The 20,086-nt window shown below is 46.5% G+C and overlaps 1 protein-coding gene across 1 annotated transcript in view; it reads right to left on the bottom strand.

Annotated features, from left to right (window-relative positions):
* The window catches only part of LOC126548665 (spastin-like), a 56,663-nt gene extending 40,834 nt beyond the window's left edge, over positions 1–15,829 (bottom strand). Inside the window, exon 1 of the mRNA XM_072285821.1 lies at positions 15,589–15,829. Coding sequence (XP_072141922.1) covers positions 15,589–15,829 — 241 coding nt within the window. The remainder of the gene's footprint in view (positions 1–15,588) is intronic.
* Between the last annotated feature and the right edge of the window lie 4,257 nt (positions 15,830–20,086).

Raw genomic sequence — 20,086 nt, forward strand, 5'->3', positions numbered from 1 at the left:
TCAGTCCGGGGGTGCCGTCTACGTAAAGCAGGGGCCAAAGAGGTGTGTTGCCTCCGCCGGGGGGCCTTAAAGGTCCAATTACCCGGCATCGCCTCAACCCCCAGGATCCCCCTTTCCCCAGACACGGCTAAGCCGCGCACGGCTACACCCGGGAGGGTCCAACCCTCGTGGGCTCGGGTACGTGGTGTCGCAAGGCACGAAGGTTAGACTTGACTTTCATCTAACTTGTGTAAATGCTTTCATAGTTCCATATACACGTTTGACAGATTCAGTTCAATCCACCATCAGCCACAACACTCGTTCCTTAATATCCACCATTCATTGACAACACAAAACGGCTGGCACAGTTCAGGTTGCATTTGAAAATGCTACGGCAACTGCCCTATTTGCATGTCAAATTTAATCACACTTGTCAAACGATGCAGGTTACGTAAGTTGCATGTAGAAGTAGCTGCACATCATATCAAGGCAAGTGAAAGTACAAGCTCAGTGAACTGCTGTGAATGTCAGTAAGCAAGGAACTTGGGCCTATTGTAGTATAGCGGAATGCGCAGGCTAGCATAATTAGTCTAAGCACTGGGCACTGCAGAAATCCCTCAAGCTCTGGATCCTTGCAGCAAAGTGTCATGAGTACTAATATACGCCGCAATTGAGGCAGAGTGCTAACGAACCAAGGCGCGTTTTACAAAAGGAAGCTTCCACAACCACAGAGCACAATGGAAGTACGAGTCATGTTCATAAAATTTGACCAAGCGGATTGAAGTACAAGTGCGGCACCATTCTTTACATTCCGTTTCGGACATATCGCTGTGTTATTCTGACGTACAAGAGAGAGAGAGACAAAAGGGAAGGAAAGACAGGGAGGTTAGCCAGTGTAAATACCGGCTGGCTACCCTGCGCTGGGGAAAGGGGTAAATGGAATAAAAGGAGAAGGAAGAGAAAAAAACAACAAAAATGGACACAGTAACGCGATGTTCCGCGCAACAATAGTCAAAGGCGTTCGCACAATTCACATGTCCTGAAGAACTTAAGCAAAGCCCTTAAGGCTTTGAGTGCCAAAATCCGTCTGGACAAGTGTCCTGGAACTTTCTCTCCTGGGAAGGGCGATTGTGCAGTTTTTCACGCGCGGTCACGAGCACTTTTCTTGGCACATTGTAACCTGGACATTGATAGAGGAGGTGCGCGATCCTCTCCTTGCAGCGGCAGGTGTCGCAAGCAGTACTATCGGCCATTCCAATACGGAAGTAATATGAGTTCCTGAATGCCACGCCGAGCCATAGGCGGTACAGAAGTGTTGCTTGCGCTCGTGGCAACACTGGTGGAAGACGGAGTTGCAAACTTGGATCCAATCTGTGAAGACCTGTGTTCGTCAATTCCAAAGAGTTTGAAAGAGTTTGCGTAAGCTCGCGTGCGAGGGAGCGATGACTTGTGGCTGCATCTGTTCTTGACAGCAGTATGGGTATATTCTGGGCACCATCATGGGCCGAACGGGCAGCGTCTTGCGCTCTGTCATTTCCCGAAATTCCGCAGTGACCCGGCATCCACTAGTAGATTATGTGTCCCTTGTCGATTGCGTAATGGTGGAGTAATCGGATGTCCGCTACTAATTGCACATTCGGTCCGTGGTTGAAAGCAGACAGCAGACACTGGAGAGCTGCCGTTACTGACATACAAACGTGTGCACAGTGCGTTTAGCATGATTCTCTGGCATTTCAAGATCATTCCATTCTATTTTTTTTTCTTAAAAACGTAAATTTGCATTATTCGGTAAGTAGCACCAAAGGCGCCAACAGCGAGCCAACGCCGTCGCGAGCACCGCGGAAAAACGGTGGTGACAGGAGGCGACGCGAGAGGGCGCACCTGCGAGCAAAACAGACGGAGCCCCCCGCGCGCGCCTATGCAGCGGCCGTGGCCATGCAAATGACACCGACCTCGCCCACACCCACAGACATAATTGCGCCAGGAAGTGCGCGCGTGCAACCGTGATCCCGTAATAGCGCGCGCTCGCCTACAAGTTCGAGCACCTAAAGGCATATATGCAGCTATAGCGGAGAGCGCTGCACGTCATAGGATGTCAGTTTACGTGGTGTACAGAAGAGACTGTACAAATATCAGGCCGTTTCCTTTCGTCTCGTTCATTATATACATATACACATATAGGTGTGTGTGTGTGTGTGTGTGTGTGTGTGTGTGTGTGTGTGTGTGTGTTTGTGTGTGTGTGTGTAAACGTAGCCAATACAGGCAAATAGTTGTCCGGACTTATTTGTCCAAGAAGTATGGAGACTTGCGCATCTAGTGCAGTACCGGTCAATTTTATCCAGTGGAAAACAAAGCGCCGTCTTGGGGAATGCCACGTGATAGCCAGCGATCCTGCTTTCTGCACCCAATCCGTGCACCCAACGCTAGAGAACGGCTGCGCAGCACGCTCCACTCAGGAACCTTGCAAGCCTACCGTGTTTGTGGCCATGCGAAGGGCGCATGCGCGCTTCCGCTCACCTCATCAGCGGAGGTACACCAAACTAGAACTATAGCGAAGCTGGACGGTCCGCCAGTGCTGCCCGCGCAAGCATGCCTAGAGTTTCGCATAACACTACACAAAGTGTAGTGTTACGGCCTAAGCAGGGACTACGGGGGGCTCCGGGGCCCGATCCCCCTCCAGAGTTTTCCGGGAGCGCTGAGCCCATTGGTCACAACTAAAGTGACATTACCACTGCTTTGTCGCCTACATCATTTGAGGGTTCTTCATTATCGGAGGACACGCGTATTAGAAGCACTAGCGGCGGCTGCCTCATACGTATATTTTTAACTCCAATATGGTTTTAAATTTCCACTGTAAACAGCTTACACACACAATATATTTATATACACGCACAAGACAAAGTGCAATATATATTCTAAAGAGATTTATGCAGCGAATAAAAATTATTTCTAAAGATATGGGTAGCATGTGCCTAGAGAAAGAATGAGGAGTTTTTTTTCGAAATGGGTCCAATCCACGTAAACAAAAGTTGAGAAAAAAGCAAAAATGTGTTACCGGACCTAAATGCAACGCTAGCAAAGCTATTATATGATATGCTTTACATGTCGGCTAGGGCAAGTTTACGACCACAAGTAATGAAAAATTATGCGGCAGATATGCCCAATATTAGGGTGAGAACTCTGGATTTGGCTCGTATTGAATTGAAACACTGGATTTTAGGCGGTATTGTTATGAAAACTTTATTAAAATTGGCTTTCCAGAATGGCATCATGTAATAATGACAGAAAAGCTATAATAACATTGGCAGCAGGGCTTTGCTGTGCTTCAAGAACAATAGAACTATACTTGAAGAGCAGGTGCGTCTTCTTGGCAGCATAAGCAGCTCTCTTCTAATTCTTCCGCACGATCATTTCCTTGGGCGCGCCTGAAGACACTAACGAAGTACGCAAGCTCTTCATTGTCTTGCCAGGAATTTCCGAAATGCTTCACAAGAAGGCTGGTCACATCTCTGACTTTCATTTCGTTGACGTGGTGTGCGTACAGTGCACATCTTATGGGTGCTTGTGCAAGGGACCTTCCTCTTTTTAGCACTGACACGAAATTTGACACAGAAACTTTATAGTGAGGCTCTGCTCTAATTTGAGGACTCCTACCAGCTGCATTTCTTTGAATGTAGAAGACCTTCGTTTCGGTTATCTTGAACGGTAAGCTGGATGTCGACTTCATCACCGCCGTGCAGTAGGCCTTCCAGTCGTACGCATGCCAATGTTTTCCAAGCTCTAACACAGTGCCGTGACTTGAAAAAATCCTTTGGTAGCTTTGTGGATTCAGGATTTCTTCATGTCGTCTAACATCTTTTTCAATTCTGCCAAATACCCTGTCTGGGGGTAAAAAACTGTGTCCTGTGACAGGAAACACAAGGGAAACTACTGAGACACCTGCTGGAGCCTCATTCTGGAGCCACCAAAGAAGCATGCAAAGCACAGTACTGTTCTTGTTTTGTCCAGCACAGCCATCGGCTACTAACCGCACCTCTCTAATTCCTTCGAAGTTAGCGCTTCGAAGTGTATTATGTACCGCACTGGCTACTTGGTTGCTTCCTTTGGAGCTTTCATCTTCGCTCCATGTGTAGGAATGGATGGCCTCTTGGGGCATTGATCCATCTGCCTGGTTTTCCACCACGCAGAGGTGGTACTGATAGAGCTGGCGGCTGTAGTAGGCTTCCTGGTCCGGAACTTTGGGGAGCACTTGATTTTGTCGGCAATCAATTGAGAATGTTTTCAAGTCTTCCCTCTTCTCACGCAGCAGGGAATAAAAAGCCTTATACTTCAACTTGTGTACACGTTGCTCTGTTATGACACGCTGCTTCTGTGAAACATCTCCACAAGTTTTCATCTCGTACGCATTTTTCAGGCACACAGAGCAAACGTCTGTCCTCGGTGTTCTGAACGAAAGATTGAACGTCACTCGAAAAATGTGGTGAAAGAAGCCATACTTCACCCTCACATCTTCGGGTGCTTGTTGGTTACAAATCTGCCACAGGTTTGGGATGCTCTTCAGCTCACTTGGAAGGTATAACTTTTTTGTCTTCTTCCGATTGTAGTGCGACTCTCTTGCCCGAAGTCGCTTAATGAAACCCACAACAGCTGATCGCTTTCGACCGTAGCGCTTGATCTTCTGGTCACCTCCACGACTGTCGGCTTTCACTTCACCTTTTTCATGCTTGTGCTTTATATAGCGAGTAACTGTGCTGTGACTAATATCAAGCACTGCGCAAAACATATCGCGACAAACACGAATCTCTTGGCCATTTTCCATCCGTACCTTGTAAACAACAGCAAGGCTCCGACGAGGTTCCGCTTCTTTTCCTCTCCTACGTTTTACGGCTGTTGGCGTGCAGTACATCAAAACGAACGCCTTTTGTTCCACGCTACACAGTTCGTAAAACTTCTCCTTGAAACGTTTAGTGGATGCTTCTGTCACAAGCGCACACCTGAGAGTCTTTTTCGCGTGTTTACATTTTGGCAACGGCGCATTCTTGCTTTTACGGTGGTGATGCGGCTTTTTTTCACTTCGCCGTCGACGTCTAGGGATAGATCTTTCGCCGATCTCTTCATTGCCATCCGAATCCATGAACAACGATATCAGAAAAGCGAAGAACTCGCGAAAACACGAACGAAACACTCTGAGCTGCCAGGCGGGAACCAACTCCTTGGCGGGAACTGACAAGGCGGCAGCGATGGCTAAATGACGCCATGCCAAAAGCGCTCTCCTATTGGGCAAATGGATTTGGCTCATTTTGATCCGTGCAACAGCTGGATCTGGCTCAATTTCGATACGAAATACGATCTGCGAACACGTTCGCCTGGCGTTATTTGACCCATTTCGTTGCAACGGTTTTTCTATGAGAAAGTTGCCTAGTTTTTCTTGTCATTACCGTTTTATCTGACCCAGTTTCGGTTTGTGGATTTGGCTCATTTCGAAAAAAAACTACTCGAATGTATTGCTGTATGTTCCCCATGCATCGAACAGCTTTGCGTGCTTTTATTTTACCATGGAAAAACACAAAGACTTCAGTAATCCGTTCAGCAGTGGGCGAAATGCACGTGCACGTTGCGAGTCAGTATTCCTTCACTTTCCGCTAAGCAATGCCAATGACTCAAGAAAAAATTTCTAACAATTTACAACATTTCTTAGGGATGGAAACGCCGTCAGTAGCATTCAACTGTCAAATATATACAGCGTGTCCCAATTAACAATCGCCCACCAAGATTTAAAAAGAGGAGAAATGCGTTACTGGAAGAAAACGTGGCGCATATTGCTTACAGTACAGTGGAGTAGATGAAGTAATAGTTCTGCGGAAGCCCACCAGGTGGTGATAATTAATAAAGGGGAAACCAGACATCTACCCGCTCGTAGTAACTGCTACAAGGGAAACACAATCAAGTTCCTCGAAAGAAAAGCTTCAGTTGAAAAATACCCTTGTAGGTTGCTTTGGATTTCCTGTCTAGCAATTGCTACGAACGGGTGGATGTGCGATTTCTCCTTAATTAGTGGAGTAGCTTCCAGTAATAATTTTTGTTACCGAGATTTAATTAGGCAACTGTATTAACCGGTGCTACCTAACCAGCACCAATCCTTAGAAGATAGGGACCTGTAGAATCGCCTAGATTTATCCGATTGGGTCCAAGTCTCATTGTGCAACTTCAGTACCTAGCCAGGGTTTCCATTCCACTCCCAGTGCTTTTTCCGCGTGTCACCGTTATACCAACGTACAAACAGCTGAAAAATTTATGCACATGTTTGTGTATTAGCTCAGTAATTGCAGATCGGAAATCCGCGCAAACAACGTAAATGTGAACGCACGACACGCTTCTTTTTTTCTTGAAAGCATGAGCAGTGCAAGTGTCCTATATGCAGATTTTAGCAGTTCCTGTTTTTACACAACTGAGTACCTAGTGGGTATCACTTAGTGCCTTAACTGTCATAATAAACGAGTTTTTCACCACGACCACCCACAGAAGAAAGGAGACAACACGGGCCCTTTCTGTGTGTGGCTTGGCGCAAACCTCGTTGATTATGTCGGATAACCACCTAGCCCAGCAGTTCGCTCATATTTGACGCAATTTTACTTGTAAGCATTGCATTCGTGGTGAAAGAAAAGTCGTGTAATTGGCTTATTCCGCTGGTATTTGATTGAGCGATAGGCCTGTCTGCTAATGAGACCTATGTGCTGCTGCAAAAGCCGACTCCCTTCTCCTCCCCCTTGCCACCGCTACTCCAGTTCTGGACAATTGCAAAATAATGTGATAATGTGCATTTATCTTTTTAGTACAATGTTATTTTCTTTCTGCCATGTCTTTTTTCTTATTGTTTAGAAGTAATGAACATGTCACGTATTTCATACACTTTTGTGTAGTTATGCACGTTGTCCCACATACGTCGAGTCATCTTTTAAAGAATGGAAGGCACTCTGGACACAAGGTGAACCAAATGCATAATGCTGGCACTGGCCGAGAGTTATTCAGGCCATTGCTTTTATTTTTTGCCTTAAATAATGGAGTAGTAATGTTTAATTAGTAAACTTCGTAGGTATTGCTTGCTGTCGCCAAGTGCGATACGCAATGTTCCAGAGCACCTTGAGATACCTTTCAATAAATTGTTTCCAACATGATATATCTCACGTGGTGCCCTGGTGCTCACATGCTCCTAGCCAAGCGTTGCCGAGCTGATTAAGCATCTAAGGTCACGATAAAGAAAAGACGAAAGCAGCATTTCGATTCTGCTTGAAAGAATGAAATTGCGAAGGCCGTGAGAACGACGGAAGGCGATGACGGCTGCTAAAAATTTGCCGTCGTACACAAATGACCGTGTAGTGGTTTTTGAATGGAACGAGGATGCTACAACTTTAGACCTTAGGACTCCAATAATGGCGCATAATACCACGGGGACAAAACCAACTAATGCTAAAAAAAAATCTTGGCCATATTCAAAGAAGGTTACGCATGCCTTCCCACGATGACTCATTTCGCAATGGCACCATCTGCTCTGCTTCCCACACTTACTGTCTACCAGGCGTTCTTTTTGATATCGCACTCCGCTTCGCGGGCGCAGTATCCGGTGGCCGCGTCTGGCTTCACACTTGTGCAGCGCAACCGGTGCGTCAGTCCCTGAGAGAGTGCGCCCACAGGCTGTTGCAGTTTACCGGTTGTAGTCCATACCTTATGTTCCTTGTATAAACGAATCCCAGTGAACTGTAACACATTCACTTCTCCCGAGGCGCCCGTATTCCTGAGTGTCCCACACAGCAACGCTATTTGGGCGTGCCCGCCGTTGATCAGCAGATAGGCTTGCTCCAATGAGGAAAATGCAGATATAGTTTTGGCTTTATGTGCGTAAAAACGACATAGAAGGCGTGCATTTGAAGTATTTCAACGCTGGCATCCAGATAAGCGTCGGAAGTCAATTACGATTGGGCGTGCATACGAAACACTGAGACAGATTGGGACTTTTACGAAGAAACATAAATCTTCAATACTGGGCGAAGACGTGGAGACTGATATTTTGTCTAAGTTTTCTTGAGACCAACGTGCAAGTGTTCGTAGTGCGAGTGCTAAAACTGGACTGTCAAAACCCTCAGTGTGTAGAGCCACAAGCAGCTGCACGAGTTGTTCGAGCGCCGCCATTCCTATAATCGAAAGGACTTCCGAAACTGGCTTATAATCAAGAAGGAAGAGCACTTAGGCATCGTAAACAAAATCGTAGGCTCGGTGGCTGTGCCACGCTACAGTCTACTAAACTGCTGCTGTTTAACATGCAGGTGCTCATCATCGCACTGATCGGCGCAGCTCTGCCCGCTACCATCTCGGCTGTCCCACACGCAACTTCAACCTGCCTGGAACCGTGCCTTGGCCGTGCCCCTGCTCTCTATCGCCAAGTCACGCTAGCGCCCCCTACGCTTCTACTAGCGCCGCCTGTGACGAGCGTTATCAGCCCTACCACCAGGAAGCTGCCTGCGTCAGCAACATCTGGCAGATCACCTATAAAAGACCAACGCCTTCACGCGCCAACCTGTGGGCTCGGTGGCTGTGCCACGATACAGTCTACTAAACTGCTGCTGTTTAACATGCAGGTTAGTCAGTGCTATAGTCTCTACGCTAAGAAATCAAGCAACTATGTTTTGGTACTGCTACCGAGCCCCCAGTGTCTGTTTGCCATAGCAATGAATTGTATTCATGTCTCGCGCTCTTTGCTGCTACTGTCGGGCGACATAGAAAATAATCCCGGTCCTGACTCTAACGCTATACTAACTGAACTAAAGAAGCTATCCGCTGGGCAATCACAGTTAATTAACGAGATTAAAGGTTTAAAAAGAGGACTAGACGAGACTAACAATTCGATTTCTGAACTAAACAGAAGAATGCATGCCGTCAAGAGCCACTGTCAACACATCGAGGACCTGCAGCGACAGGTTGAAACATTTAAGACTTCTGCGGCCATGACGACACGGGCAATCTCCGATATAGAAGCGCGCATCGATGAAGCAGAAAACCGAGCTCGCCGCAACAACCTTGTCTTCTTTGGTATCCCCGACCCAAGTGCGTCTGCATCCGCCGCTCAGGCAGAGGAAGAAATCATTCGGCTTTGCGCCGACCAATGAAACATAACCGTGCGTCCTGAGGCGATTGAACGTGCGCATCGTCTCGGCCGCCATGCTGATAACCGAAACCGTCCTATAATCGTAAAGTTCCTTTTTTATAAAACAAAAGAAAAAATTCTGTCTAACGGCCGCAAGTTGAAAGGGACTAACTATAGCATTCGCGAAGACTACTCTCGTACTGTGCAGAATGCCCGGAAACATCTTTTGGCTTTTGCAAGGACCAAGTCAGCTGCATATTCATTACGCTACAAAACTCTGTTTATAGGATCTGCTAAGTACATGTACGACGAAACCACAAAATGTAAAAGAAATCCAATAGCAATCGCTGCATCGCCGTCATCCAACACACCGTTCGATAACGACAACCCGCCCTAACAGTACTATTTCAGCAATATATTCTAACATACGTAGCTTGCTTTCCAAACGTGACGTTGTATCTAATCTGGTTTTATCATCTGGATGTAACTTGTTGATACTTACCGAAACCTGGCTAACCGCTGACGTATCCGACACGGAGGTCATGGATGACCTACCCGGTTTCCACGTCTTCCGTAACGATCGCCAGCACTCTAGAGGCGGCGGGGTGCTCATCGCCGTTAGTAATACGATACCCTGATCCGTTGTTCACAACCCAAGTGACCTAGAAATATTATGGCTACTCTTTCTTGCAACCCCGAAAACTACTTTACTTGGCGTTTGCTACCGCCCCCCCGCGAGCAGACACTAGCTTCACTGACAAGCTCAACCACGTCCTAGACGTACTAATGAATAAATACACTAACGCTCAGATTTTGCTCTTTGGAGACTTTAATTTCCCTAATATCAATTGGGATAACTGTCCTCCTTCGTCACATAGTACAATCGAAAATGATTTCCTCGAAGTCTGCTTTAATTTCAACTTGACCCAGCTAGTCTTAGAACCAACACGCGTAGTGAACGACTCGGCCAACATTTTAGATCTCATATTAACTAACAATCCGTCTAGCCTATCTTCGATATCCTATCTCCCGGCAATTAGCGACCATAAAATAATCCACACTGTCTTTAACTTTACCTTTCCAAAACGAGAATCGTGGAATAAAATAATACGGCTATACGATAAAGGCAACTACGAAGCCATTAACAACGAACTAATGCTCTTCTACCCCACTTTCAGTGATGAATTCCACAACCGCACAATTCAAGCCAATTGGTCGATCTTCCAACAAAAAATCATCGACCTTGCTAATAACCACATTCCAGTTGTTTCAGTACCGACTAACAGCAATAAACCTTGGTTCACAAAAAAATTATCAACTTTAGAAAGCAGGAAGAAACGATTCTTTCGGTCGGCAAAGCAAACCAATTGTGCTGTGGCCTGGGACAAATATTACCAGGCAGAGAAAGTTTATCTCTCGGCTATACGCCGCGAAAAACACTCCTTTTTTCATGACACGTTGCCTCGCGTACTAAGCACTAACCCCCCGAAATTCTGGCAATTACTAAACCCCAAGCCACCGAATGCTATCACTATCGCCGACCATAACGATATAGTAATCCCCGAAGAAGAGTGTGCTGATGCATTTAACCGCGCGTTTTCATCAGTATTCACCACTGAACCGGATGCTCTGTTACCTATACCACCGTCAGCTGTGAAATCTGTTATGTCACCCATCGAATTCACTGAACATGGCATAACGGCAATAATTGAAAAGCTAAAGCTTTCATCGTCACCGGGGGCGGATGGCATCAACTCTAAGCTGTTAAAAAATACTAAACTCATCTGCGCATCGTACTTTAGATTATTCTTCTCACAGTCTTTATCTTGCTGTAGCATCCCCGTCAACTGGAAGGAAGGGCAGGTCGTTCCAATCTACAAATCAGGTAACAAAAACTCTGCTCTTAACTACAGACCAATTTCCCTAACCAGCGTACCTTGCAAGATAATGTAGCACGTCATTTTCACCCAAATTATGCACTTCCTTGACACTAACAACTACTTTCACCCATCCCAACATGGTTTTCGCAAAGGTCTCTCGTGCGAAACGCAACTTGCTATGTTCGTCCATGACTTACACGTTAATCTTGATGCTAACACCCAAATCGACGCCATTTTTCTGGATTATGCTAAAGCATTTGATAAGTTACCTCACCAACGCCTAATACTCAAGCTCTCCCAGCTGAACCTGCACCCTGACGTCTTAAATTGGGTTACTGAATTTCTCACTAACCGATCACAGTCAGTGCATGTCAACAATCGCACCTCCGCGCCCCTCCCTGTAACTTCTGGCGTCCCACAAGGTAGCGTTCTAGGGCCCTTACTTTTTCTTATTTATATTAAAGACCTTCCCCTAATGTTTCCTCTCAAATCCGTATGTTCGCTGACGATTGTGTCATTTACCGCACAATTACTAATGACTCTGACCACGGTATTTTACAAAATGACCTTAACAAAGTGCAAGGCTGGTGCAACGACTGGTTAATGACCCTTAACGCCAATAAATGTAAAGTAATGTGTTTCACTCGCCGCCATCAGCCCTTATACTCACCGTATAATATTACTAAGACTACCTTAGAAAAAGTGGACGCATTTAAATACCTCGGCTTCACCCTTTCATACGATTTTGACTGGTCTGCTCATGTAACGCGCATTACTGCATCCGCTAACCAAACACTGGGATTCCGAAAACGCCATCTGCGTCATGCACCGCAACACGTCAAACTACTAGCATTCAAGACTCTCGTACGTCCAAAAATTGAATACGCATCCCCCATCTGGTCACCACATCAAACTTACCTTATCAATGCACTTGAAAGAATTCAGAATCGTGCGGCAAGATTCATTCATTCTTCGTATTCTTATAACACTAGCGTATCACTACTTAAAACACAGTCCGCCTTAAACACGCTATCATCCCGTCGTCGCATTGATTCGTTAATCCTCTTTCACAAGTTCTATTACAGTTCGCTTCATCATGCACCATATGTGCTGGCCCCACCCCATCGCCATTCCCTGCGTACAGGGCATTCCTTGCAAGTAACCTGTCCACGCAGCCGAACTACAACCTTGTCTGCATCCTTCTTTTACGATCATCAAGCGACTGGAACGGCCTGCCCCATCACATAACCGAAATCACCTGTTCAACGACGTTTTCTGATAAGCTTAATACTAATATTCTTCATTGAACTCATGTGGCCACCAATTAAAATGCACATTTGTAAACCCCACCCCTTATGTAATACCCCCATTGAGGGGTCTTTAAGGAAATAAAAGTGAAGTGAAGTGTGAACCGATGAAGCTAGCTTCTCCTCTAATGGCCAAGTGAACATCCTCAACGCTCACTATTATAGCGACGAAAACCCTCAAGGGGTTTCGAAGTCATATCAGCAATATCAACGGTCGGGTAACGAGTGCTGGGGAACTTACGGTGGCACTATCACTGGCACCTCCTTTATTTGATAACGTGCTGATGGTTGAAAGATACGTCAACCACATCCTTCATGGTGCGCTTTAAGATTTTCTTTGTGAAGTTCCACTGGCTAGGTTCGAGGATATTTTGTATCAGCAAGGTGGTGCTCCCGCGCATGGCAGCAGCCAAGCTTGCCAATGGCTGCATGAAGTATTCCCACAGCAGTGGATTGAAAGGCATGGACCCATTGCTTGGCCGGCACGGTCACCAGATTTAATTGCATTCGATTTCTTTCTCTAGGGCTACGTCATGTATCAAGTGTAAAAGACGCCAACCACAACATCAGATAACATAAAAGGAAAATAAAACAAGTCTGCAACTCCATCCACGATACCACGATCACGGACTCCTCGGAAAATGTGCATTGTCCCGGAAAATGTCCCGGAAATGTGCATTGCAGCATATGGGAATCCCTTCGGAGACACATTGTCATCAAAGGGCGATTTTCGGATTTAAGATCACTGGAAAATCCTTCCAGCCCTAACGTCGCCTCCCCACCCAACCCTCATTACACTCCATCGGCAAGCGGCCACCTATTGCCCATTTCAACCACCAAGAAATAAAGCTATGTTCTTGTTCTATTTAGCCTCCTTAGACGCTTTATCGCTTTGGTACTAACAGGCAGGAACTGCTCGGCAGGGCTGCCAGGTCTTCGGGAGAAAAAGGTGCTGAAGTATTACGAAAAGTAGCCAGAAAAGTGGCCTACTGCAGCGAAGCATTAATTGGTAGCCAAAGAAGTAGGCGCGGAGCGAAAAACTAACAATTGCGAACTTGTCACAATAGAAAAATGAAAAAAAACGAGAAAGATCTGTAGTTTCCTGCTTCAATGATGACACACCTACGACTTGATTTCAATCGTCACCATGTGAAGTGTGTGACGTCAGATGCTTCTATCCCTTGAACACAGTTGCATAGTCAGAGATCGACATCTGTAACGTCATAGCTGCCTTGACGCGTTTCCGGTTGCAGCCGCTTCTGGTACTAAAAACCATTGTCTTCGAGGTACTCTATAGATGTAAGAGTCACTGGTAGTTATATTAGTACCCCATTTCTGACTTCAGTCTTACGAAGGACGTAAAAGAATTTCCTTGAAGACTATTTAAGCCTGCTTGGGCCTGTTCAATTTATGCGTCCACAACACTTGCAGACTGCACGAAACGTTGATGTGAGCCAACGAGTGTTGCATATGTCGCATCTCGGGCAGTCCTGGACAGCCCAGGAAGGACGGACCACACGGCGGCTATGATATATCTTCAGCTCCTGAATTTGCTTCAGGCGCTTCCAGTAAACAAAGGCACGGCCTTCCTGATGTGGTGTTTGCGGCTGTTGCTCGTCAGGGGAGTGTGATTAGGGCTCCACCTATACCAATTACCAACTCCAAATGTTCCCAGGAAGTAGCCAATTTGCCAATCACGATTTTCAGTCCCCAGGAGACCCTCAAATAGTAAATTCGGAGAACAATCACCAAACATGGCAACCCTGCCACTCAGCCAGCAGCACGCATTTGCGCCGTCATCCGATAATAGCTGCATGTCCAGATACCTAAGCCAGGCATAACGCCCTGGCCCGGGCTAGTCTCGCAGCAGCAGACCTTGTTCATCCATCACACGCGAGAGAGCAGCACAACAGTGCACAATCGCCCGTCACGTGGTAAGTTCATATTTCTCGGCTTTCCTTGGAACGCGGAGGAAAGGACCAAGTGATATATATCGCGATAGAAACAATTTATTCAGAGGTTTCTCAAGGTGCTCTATAACTTTGCTATCACACTTGGGGTCTGCAACCAACAGTGAAATTGCTAGTTAAACAAAAGTATAATGCTTTAATTAAAGGGAAAATAAAAAATTAACTAGGCCAGTAACTCTAGGCCAGTGCAATCTTTACGCATGCGGTTCCATACGCGTCCGCAGTGCCTGTCATATTTAGAACATTGGCTCAATTTATGAGCGACAACCTGGGTAAGTTCCTGTTTTCTTTTTAGCTGTCAGTAAGACAGTCTTTGCATTTCGCGCGTTATTTTTTACGCCATTAGAAGCGATTTCTTTAGGCGTCATGCCTGCTCTAAACATCGTCCAATTTTCTGCAATATATCGAGAGTACATCGGAAGCTGTTCTATACTTTTGTCTTTATGGCATAATGGAAAATGTTCTTTTTATTTGCTGGTACATGAAAGGGCCTTCGCGTTTGCTTGAGTTATTTTTTTCCCTATTTTACTGTCTGAACTTTCGTGTCTATAATGTACATGTCATGCATTTTCCCTTTTGTTCATTTTCGGAGGGTGTATCATACGAAGTTATGCGAAAAATATTTTTCTCCGAAACGGAAGTCAATAAAATGAGGCCAAAGATCTGTTGTGTTGGAAGTGGAATTTATGAGTGTTGGTGCACATGCTGGCATACTCAAAGTATGGACAAAGCTGCATGCGTGCGACAACATAAATAACTAGTGGCGCACCACGCACCAGTTTACCATGCCAGTGCCGGGCGTAGAGCGCGCACGTGACATAAAACAATACGCGCCGCTGACAGGCAGCAAGAAAGCAAAAGTAATGCGGAGAGGGGCATGGTATTGGTGGAAAGGGAACGTAGCTGGCCGTAATAATAAAGCAAAAAGAAAAAACAGCGCTAGGGCGAAGAAGCGACTCGCGGCTCCTGTGCGCCGCCAATTTACCAAAGTATCGCCCTCCTGCTAGGGCCGTAACTGAAGGGGCCTTGGCACTAGCATCGGAAGAGCGTCTGCTTAAAAACAGCCAATGGCAGCCATGCGCAGATTCAGCCCTTGAGGCAAAGAACCGAGACGGGCTACAGGACCGCGAGTAAGCGAACAGGAAGAGACGTGCATATGACAGCCATCTTATACCACAGTGTTTATCAACGTGTGAGCAAAGTGCTCCGCTAAAGACTAGCCCTACGCTCCGACGCGCCCGTTCGGCCTCCGAAGGGCACCTTGCTCGCAGGTCAGCACAAACAAAGCACGCTGGCAGCATTTTCAGACTCACCGCCATTCTCCTCATCGTATGCGATGGCATTTCGCAGGTACTGTAGGGCTCTCTTGTTGTGCTTGTTCAATCGGATTAGTAGTTCGAAATGTGGCTCCTCAGCTGCGTCGCAGGTGTTGGCTGGCGCCGACAGCTGGCCTTCGGCTGCCACGTTGAAGGGGTCGCTGCGGACACCGCGCAACGCGAACCGCAGCGCAGCGACTACGGCAGCGAAAAGCCATCGCAGGAGCCCGAACGCCATGGCAACGAAGTAGCCCATCTGCACATCGCCATAACAATCGACTTGTCTGCTGCGCTCGTGCGTGCGTTTTGTTAAAACCCATCCATCTCTAAAAGTGGCGCCAACTAAAACCCCTTAATCTTCGTAAGGTAGCGCCACTGAGCCAATGGCCATTGGCCCACCTCAGAGGTGGGCCAATGGCCCAGCTCTGAGCCTTTGCGCGTGCTCTGAAGATGGGCAAGCACGCACGTTGGCGGCACTGTAGCTTGTAATACTTTTTCGAACCTTCAGAGCAGCTTTCGTTCGTGCCTTCTGTCGTCCTTTGTACGTCATAGCTCATACACACTGTGAATTCGCGCGGTAAGCATGGCGCGGAATACTTAGGCTGCTGAGGGCTTTCTAGAGGTCAGGATGTTGGCATTCGATCGTGCATGTGTTATTCACAACTATTCGAAACAAAATCTTGCGACAAGTACATCACAGAGGTTAGTTACCGAATTGAAGCGCGCGCGATACATTCGGAGTCTTCGCTGCATAGCGTGAATGCTCGCTTGGATACTTTTGTTTTCGAAAAATAGCTATCAAAAGATTAGAAAAAGCTGTCGTCACTTAATTTGCATAACCGTCTGTTTAGAAAATATATGCTGTACACGAAGTTACTCGAAGCTAGAAAGCCACCGCGAATAATTAAAGCGCACCGCCTTGCCACGCGAGCATTTACACTGCGAAATGCCGTGTGCTACGCTAAAGCGACGTAAGCGGCGCCGTGGTCGAGGAAGCAGCATGAACGAGAAGAGAACTGAGGGTAGTGAAGGCGGAGGATGTCGCTAGTTTACGAAGTTTGTGGGGTTTTAGCGGCAACCACATTCTATCTCCGCTCCACTCCCGCGCTTGGCGAGACCTCGACAATGGCGCCGCTTATGTTGTCCCTACCGTAGAGCATGACGACTGCCGGGTTACCGAAGCAAATCGGCGGAAAAGTTCGTCCGAGCCCTGCTGAGCACTTGGGGCGAGACTTTGCGGCGTCAATCGGTGAATGGCGTTAATAATGTCGCGTTGGAATTCCGCAAAAATATAGAGAAAAGGACTACTTTTTAAGGCGTAAACGCCCGTATGTTGAGATTTCGTGTTGCTGAAACACGGCGCATACACACGGTGTGCTCAAACAAGTGCGTAACTACTTTAGTTTCAGCTTTTGACTGCGTGAAAGTACGTGTTCGTGGTTTCGTAGGTTCATTCACGTACCTGCATTATAGTCCTGGTCGGCCGGCGGATGGAAGGTTGCGACGTTTCTTGGTTGAAAAATGCGAGCTGAAGACGGACAGGCGCACACTCGCAAGTGAATTTTATTTTCCCCGATGCTTCCCGTATATACCCTCAGGCATGTGCAGAAGAACGTACAAAGTTGAAGTCACATGAGATAGAAACGAGACCTAATCATGTTCTATCAGCCAGGAAACTAAAGTCACTTTCGTTAAGAGACACTGGCGCGATGCTGATACACTGGTCGTGACACTTTCTCATACATACTTCGCCTCTACTAGTTCCACTGCCATCTTATCTTTAATTTTCGTAACATGCATGTGTTTTCAACCAAAGGTTCACACTTGCACACATATCAGTGCTAAGGAATATGTGAGCCAGTCCCATTCTTCAGTGATAGCACACGCTCTTGCAGGCGATCATTTATACAACGCCCAGTTTGGCTGACGTATACCTTGCCGCAGTCTAAAGGAATCTTATACACGACGCCAGTGGAGCATTTTTTCAAGAAACACTCTACGTGGTTCTTTACAAACTCGACCATATTTACGGAAGACAGGTACACACAAATGTGCGAAAGTTTCAGAGGCGCCGAAAACACTTCCCGTACATCGAACCTAGAAGCTGCTTTCCTTGGCGAATGAGCAACTTTGTGTACATAGGGAACGGCAGCAAGGCGCGTTTTCTGCTTCGTTTCGAATTCTTCTGAAGCATTGGTAGGCTCACGCCAAAATTTCTTCAACAAAGCTTGGTTCAAAGCCATTGTCACTTCACGATACGAGTTTATTTTCCTGGCTGATAGGATATTATTAGGTTTGGTTTGTATCTCACGTGACCTCACCTGTGTATGTTCTTGTGCGCATGCCTTATGGTATATAGGTGAAGCACCAGGGAAAATAAAAATCACTTGCGAGTGTGCGCCTGTCGATTGTCTGTGTCCTATCTTTTGCACCTAAAACCGTTTCTAAAAGCCATGTACCAACTATGTAGACAGCATAGGTTAGTAGCCACAGGGCTGCTTCTGCTTCGCGCCTTTTACATATGTGCATAGCTCATGCACGGGTTGTGGTGGCGATGAGCAACGTTTTCACGCGTAGACAGTATTCATAATTTGAACAACGTAAAATAAATATGGGGTTTTACGTGCCAAAACCACTTTCTGATTATGAGGCATGCCGTAGTGGAGGACTCCGGAAATTTCGACCACCTGGGGTTCTTTAACGTGCACCTAAATCTAAGTACACGGGTATTTTCGCATTTCGCCCCCATCGAAATGCGGCCGCAGTGGCCGGGATTCAATCCCGCGACCTCGTGCTCAGCAGCCTAACACCATAGCCACTGAGCAACCACGGCGGGTATAATTTGAACAACGTACCAGCGGATTAAACCGTATCATTTATTTATTAGAGTGCAAATCGTTACAATTTAATAGCAAATACGAACTTCATAGGATAACTGGACAGAGGTTCCGAAAATATTTACTCCCTTTAATGAGCACTAATAACACCTTTGTTGAACTGCTTATTTGATATCTTTATGCGGCGTGCGTCTGTATTCTGTCGGGTAGTAGGTTTTCGCAGGGAGGCAGTGTTGCTTTAAATGGAACTGCGGGTTACATTTAGGTGAGGTTGACTATGAAAACAGAGCAGAGTTGAGCTCGGAAAATTTCCTCAGCCTTGTACAGTTTTACCTTGAATCCACATACGGGAAATGCAATGATAAAATCTATCTTCAGAACAAAGGTGTGTCCATCGGGTATTGTATTGCGCCTTTGTTGAGCGACCTGCTTTTGGCAAAATTCGACAGAGTCTTGGAGCAACTACTAGAAGGAACTAAGGTTCTAAGAACCTTCTAATGCGTGGACGACTTTTTGGTAGTTTTGCACTGCGCTGCCTCGGAGTTGTTTCCCGCTTCGTCACAACTTGTCGGCATATTCTAAGTATGTCTATCCCCCCTGGTCTCAACACAGGAAAAGCCACAAGATGATTCCATGCGTTTCCTCGTCCTCAAGCTTGTGTTTTCTAATGATCAAGTTCGCTGGACATATTGTTACGCGAAGGACGAGTCAGTAAGGCTAGCAACTATTTACAGGTCATATTTACAAAAGCGGTTGCAGCGCTGACCGGTTAGATCACCGCGCGAGACAAGTTCGTTCTTCCTTCTCTCATCTCGGGTGATGTCGCCCACGTGCCTCGTTCAAACAATCAACTGCCACACGCGTGTAGCAATATGAACTCGTGCGCACAAACGTCTCCTGAACTTCTCAGCACAGAGAAAGCTAGTATAGATGGCTATTGTTCAGGCATGTTTCTCTAACTCTTTAGACTGGTCCTTCCACCACAGACTAAATGGCAGTTTCCAAGCTCATATTGCACGACTGAAAACCTCGTGCTATACTGACGGATTACTTGTCTCAGTAGCTGACGCAATCCACAGAAAAAGAAGACAACCTAACGGCGAAACCATGGTCACCGAAGAGTAGCCCACACAAGCATCAAAGGACCCTAAGGTCGCGGTGATTCCACACAAGCATCAAATGGCCCATCGACTTAAAAGAATCGGTAAGCGGGTTGGTGTACGTGTAGTTTTCTCTGTCCCACACAAACTTTGTTCGATATCAAGCAAAAGCACCCCTATCAAGAAACAAAAAGCACACTGCTAAGTCAGGTACCACAACCGTTACGTGGATTGTATATGCAGGGGGTTGCGTACAGAATCCCGTTCAAATGCGGCGCATGCTACGTACATCCGACAGGGAGGTGTCTAAACGATCGTCTGCGTGAACATGCGAATAATGTTAAGAATGGAAAGCAAGGGTTCTTAGCCCTGCATTCAAGCGCATGTGGATGCATCAATCTGTTTGAAGAAAAAAAAGGGCTTTTTACGTACAGGGATGATCGAACGCGCATCTTTGTCGAATCAGCTAGCATGGCACGTGAAGAATACCTGTGCATACGTTAGCCATCCCAGGCCTTATCGCGAAGGGAGTTCGAATTCTTATAAAATGGAAGCGCG

This window comes from Dermacentor andersoni, unplaced genomic scaffold (assembly GCF_023375885.2).
Source record: "Dermacentor andersoni unplaced genomic scaffold, qqDerAnde1_hic_scaffold ctg00000052.1, whole genome shotgun sequence".
In the NCBI taxonomy this organism is placed as follows: Eukaryota; Metazoa; Arthropoda; class Arachnida; order Ixodida; family Ixodidae; genus Dermacentor; species Dermacentor andersoni.